The following is a 4,896-nucleotide window of genomic DNA, read 5'->3' on the forward strand; positions in this document are numbered from 1 at the left end:
AAGGATTCTCTTCAGTCCCCGGTTCGTGACTTCCACCTGCCCGCTTGTCTGTGGATGATAGGGTGTGGATAAACGGTGATGCACACCGTAACGGGACAAATCGCTCTCGAGCTGAGTATTGCAAAAATGCGTCCCTCTGTCAGTGATAAGTGCCTTCGGTGCGCCAAACCGTGCAAACAAACTTTTCAAAAATCTCACGACCACCCTGGCATCATTGGTGGGTAAGGCCTGTGCCTCCGCCCACTTTGATACAAAGTCAACTGCTACCAGGATGTACTTATTTCCTCGTGAGGGGGGAAATGGTCCCATGAAGTCTATCCCCCAGATATCAAAGACTTCACAAACTTGTATCCAGTTCTAAGGCATTTCATCACGTGCAGATATGTTTGCTGCCCTCTGGCAGGCATCGCACGCTCTAACCCAACTCTGCGCATCACGAAATATAGTCGGCCAATAAAACCCGGAATCCAGCACTTTCTTGGCGCTGAAATTGGCTCCATGGTGGCCTCCGGTAGGTCCTTCGTGACAGTGGCGCAGAATGTCGGTCGCCTCTTTTCCTGAAACACACCTCCTAATCACCTGATCAGCACCAACCCGAAACAAGTAAGGGTCATCCCTCATGTAGTGCTTGACGTCCGAATAGAATTTCCTCTTTTGCTGGTGAGTCAACCCTTTAATCAGAATCCCGCAAGTAAGGTAGTTCGCAAAGTCAGCGAACCATGGCGACTCATCGCATATCTCAACACTAATCAACGACTCGTGTGGGAAATTGTCATTTATGGAATCCCAACGCGTGTCCTTGATGTCTCCATGCTCCAACCGAGATAGATGGTCAGCCGTTACATTCAACGCACCCTTTTTGTCTTGAATTTTGATATCAAATTCTTGCAGCAATAATATCCATCTGATGAGACGCGGTTTAGCGTCCTGTTTGCTGAAAAGATATCTGATGGCTGCGTGATCAGTATACACTATTGTCTTTGAAAGTACCAAATACGATCTAAATTTGTCAAATACGAAAACAACCGCCAAGAGCTCTTTCTTTGTCGTGGTATAATGCTCCTGATCATCGTGAAGAGTCTTGCTCGCATAATAGATCGGGTGAAAGTGCTTTTCTTTCTTCTGTCCTAACACAACTCCAGTCAGGCGCGACTAAAATAGGGGCCTCAATCAACTTTTGCTTGAGAAGGTCAAAAGCCCTCAAGTAATCATCCCCAAAGATAAACGGAGCGTCTTTCTCCAACAAACGGGTCATGGGTCTGGCGATCTTTGAAAAATCCTTGATGAATCGCCTGTAGAACCCCGCATAACCAAGAAAGCTCCGAATCGCTCTCACCGAGGTGGGCGGTGGAAGTCGAGATATAATGTCTACTTTGGCTGGATCGACTTCCATACCAGCACGCGAAATCTTGTGTCCCAACCCTATGCCTTCTCGTACCATGAAGTGGCACTTCTCCCAGTTTAGGACAAGATTTGTCTCCTCGCACCTCTTCAACATTCTCTTCAAATTTTCAAGACACTGATCGAAGGAATCTCCAAACACTGAAAAGTCATCCATGAAAACCTCCATAGAATCTTCGATCATATCATGAAAAATCGCAACCATGCATCTCTGGAAGGTCGCCGGTGCATTGCATAACACAAAAGGCATACGCCTGTAGGCAAATGTGCCAAAAGGGCAAGTAAAGGTAGTCTTCTCCTGATCCTCAGGAGCGATGGGAATTTGAAAGTACCCCAAAAACCTGTCCAAGAAACAGTAATACGACTTCCCCGACAGACGTTCCAACATCTGGTCGATGAATGGAGGCGGGAAGTGATCCTTGCGAGTAGCATCATTGAGTTTACGGTAGTCAATGCAAACTCGCCACCCAGTGACAGTACGGGTAGGAATCAGCTCATTCCTATCATTCGGGACTACTGTAATACCACCTTTCTTGGGTACTACCTGCACTGCACTCACCCACACCGAGTCAGATATAGGATAAATCAATCCGACATCCAACAACTTAATAACCTCCTTCTTTACCACATCCTGCATGTTTGGATTCAACCGCCTCTGAGGCTGTGCACATGGCTTGTACTCGTCTTCCATCAAAATCTTGTGAGTACAAAAAGAAGGATTGATGCCTTTGATATCCATAATCTTCCACGCTAATGCTTTCTTATGAAGTCGCAAAACACTAAGCAGTCTGCTCCTTTCCTCGCCTGTCAAGGATGATGAGATAACAACCGGCAAACGACGCTCCTCGTCTAGAAATGCGTACTCCAAATAGGGCGGAAGCTCCTTAAGCTCCAAAGACGGTGAATCTTCAACCGACGGCTTCGACTTTTCTTCATTCTCACGATCGATCTCTGTAAACTGATCCGAAATCTGGGAACCATCATCACCAATCTGATAGACTGGCTGCTCAAAATCATGGCCCTCAAGCGTAATGCCATCTAGGTCCCCACACAACAGATGTGTGTCCGAATCAATCTCCTCAATCATGCCCTAGAAATGTGTGCTCACATACGTGCCAACAATGTCGACATAGTAAAGCGCATCATCCTGACTCTGCGGGTGCTGCATTGACCGCTTGATGTCAAAGGTCACATGCTCATCATTCACTCGAAGTGTAATCTGCCCTGCAGCTACATCTACAATGGTCTGAGCAGTATTCAAGAACGGACGTCCGAGAATCAAAGGCACCCTAGAGTCCTCATCCATATCCAGGATAACAAAATCCACTGGAAACATAGACTTGTCAATCTTAACAAGCATATTCTCAACAAATCCACGTGGATACTTGATAGAACGATCTGCTAGTCGAATGCTCATACGTGTAGGCGACGACTCACCTAGATCAAACTTTGTAAAAACCTTATAGGGCATAAGGTTGATACTCGCTCCCAAGTCAGCGAATGCATGGCTAACAGACATATTTCCAATCAAACAAGGAAGCGTGAAACTGCTAGGATCTCCCATTTTTGTGCGTAGACGATTTTGAAGAATGGCAGAGCAGCTTTCGTTCATCACAACACAGGACATATCCTTAAGCTTCTACTTATTCGAGAGGATGTCCTTCAAGAACTTTGCATACTTCGGCATCTGGGCCAAGGCTTCAACAAACGGTATGTTTATATGAAGTTGCTTAAACATTTCAAGGAACTTACCGTATTGTTCTTCATTCTTCTGTTTCTTCAGCTGGCCCGGATATGGTACCGGAGGAGTGTAATCTTTGACTAGCTTCTGGACCTGTGCTGTACTTGCTGGGCGCAGCCTATCTTGCACCTCGTCCTGTGTGTCAGTCGGGACCTTTTCAGTGATCGGTGGTGGGTCTGATATGTTAGGTCCTGTAGTCTTGCCACTCCTGGTCATAATCGCATTTACATGCCCGCGCGGATTTGGCTCTGTATTGCTCGGAAGACCACCTGGGGGTCTCTCCGACATCATCTTTACCAGCTGACCAACCTGATTCTCGATATTCTGAATCGAGGCTTTCTGACTCCTCATTTCTCCCTCGTTAGCTAGAAAACGATCCTCTCTTTGTTGGTATCGTTTTTCAGCCAACTGGTTTGCACTCGTGGAGCTAGAAAGAAGCTGAGCCATCATTTCCTCCAGCTTAGAACCTGATTGAGGGGCTTGCTGCTGGGAGCTACTCCCGGCACCCTGATTCTGATATGAATATGGACGTGGCTGGTAAGGTTGGTTGTACTGCTGGAATTGCCGACCCTAAGCCTGCTGCGGCGCTGGAGCGCTGTGCGAATCCTAACGGGTTCTGATTACCCGTATTCGCTCGCCACCCAAAATTTAGATGATTTCTTCATCCCGGGTTGTATGTATTGTTGTAGGGATTGTTCTGCGGCCTCACCTGATTACTCACGAAATCTACTTCTTCTTGGCTCTCATATACAACTCCTTGAAAGCATGCACCAGGCTCGTGTGACACTCCACACTGGTCACACCCTGAACTAGCCTGTACAGCTATCTGGGACTTGTCGAATTTCGCTGAAAGAGCTGAGATTTGTGTAGTAATGGCTGTGTAGTCATCCACAGCGTGAACTCCTGGGCGAGATGATGATGATGATGTCCGGCTTCTATCTCCTGCTCGACGCGAGCCAGACTTCAACGCAGCTTTTACTATAATATCATATGCTTCGTTCGGCGTCTTTGTTCCTAGATCGCCTCCTACATTCATATCTAATCTCTCCTGCGTGTCATAACTAAGCCCTTGATAGAACGTCAAGACCAGATGTCTCTTGGAGAGGCCATGATGTGGAACATCAATCAACAAATCTTTAAATCTCTCCCAGGCCGCGTGCAATGACTCTCCCTCGTCCTGGCGAAAGGAAACAATCCGGTTTCGTAGCTTGGTTGTTTTCTCAGGTGGAAAATATTTTTTCATAAACAGCTCCACCAACTCATTCCAGGTCCTGATGGACCCAACTGGAAGTGACATAAGCCAAGCTCTAACTTTGTCACGCAACGAGAAAGGAAACTACCTCAACTGAATTGCATCCTCCGAAACACCTGTAATCCTAAATGTTGAACAAATAGCGAGAAAAGCAGCGATATGTCTCCCGGGATCCTCATGCTCACGCTCGTCAAACTGTACTGAATTTTGCGCCATGTTAATAATACTAGATCTAATTTCAAATGTAGGTGCATCTATAGTAGGCTGAAGGATACTCGGCTCCAGGCCTGCTGCTCCGGGCTGATTCGATTCATTCAAAGGTTGCTCGTCGTCCGCCATGATGATGTGTCCTTCGTCGGCTGGGCCCTCGGCCTCAGCGGGTACCACCGGTTCCGTTTCACCAGCTGTGAGAAGCAGGCCAACCGCACGAGATCTTTCGCGAAGACGTCTCCTAAGATCACGCTCACGCTCGTCTGACGGCTCAACAACTTCTGGAGCGAGG

The 4,896-nt window shown here is 47.2% G+C and overlaps 1 protein-coding gene across 1 annotated transcript; it reads right to left on the minus strand.

Moving 5' to 3' along the window:
- Positions 1–2,491: 2,491 nt before the first annotated feature.
- On the minus strand, positions 2,492–2,965 carry LOC110901734. The gene has a single exon (XM_022148527.1). It carries the CDS (start codon positions 2,963–2,965, stop codon positions 2,492–2,494), a length of 474 nt encoding a protein of 157 aa, XP_022004219.1.
- Between the last annotated feature and the right edge of the window lie 1,931 nt (positions 2,966–4,896).

The sequence above is a fragment of the Helianthus annuus genome, chromosome 13, assembly GCF_002127325.2.
Source record: "Helianthus annuus cultivar XRQ/B chromosome 13, HanXRQr2.0-SUNRISE, whole genome shotgun sequence".
Lineage (NCBI taxonomy): Eukaryota > Viridiplantae > Streptophyta > Magnoliopsida > Asterales > Asteraceae > Helianthus > Helianthus annuus.

Bases quoted from the DNA above. Each gene is read 5' to 3' on its own strand.
- LOC110901734 (XM_022148527.1), bottom strand. From the start codon at position 2,965: ATGGGAGATCCTAGCAGTTTCACGCTTCCTTGTTTGATTGGAAATATG.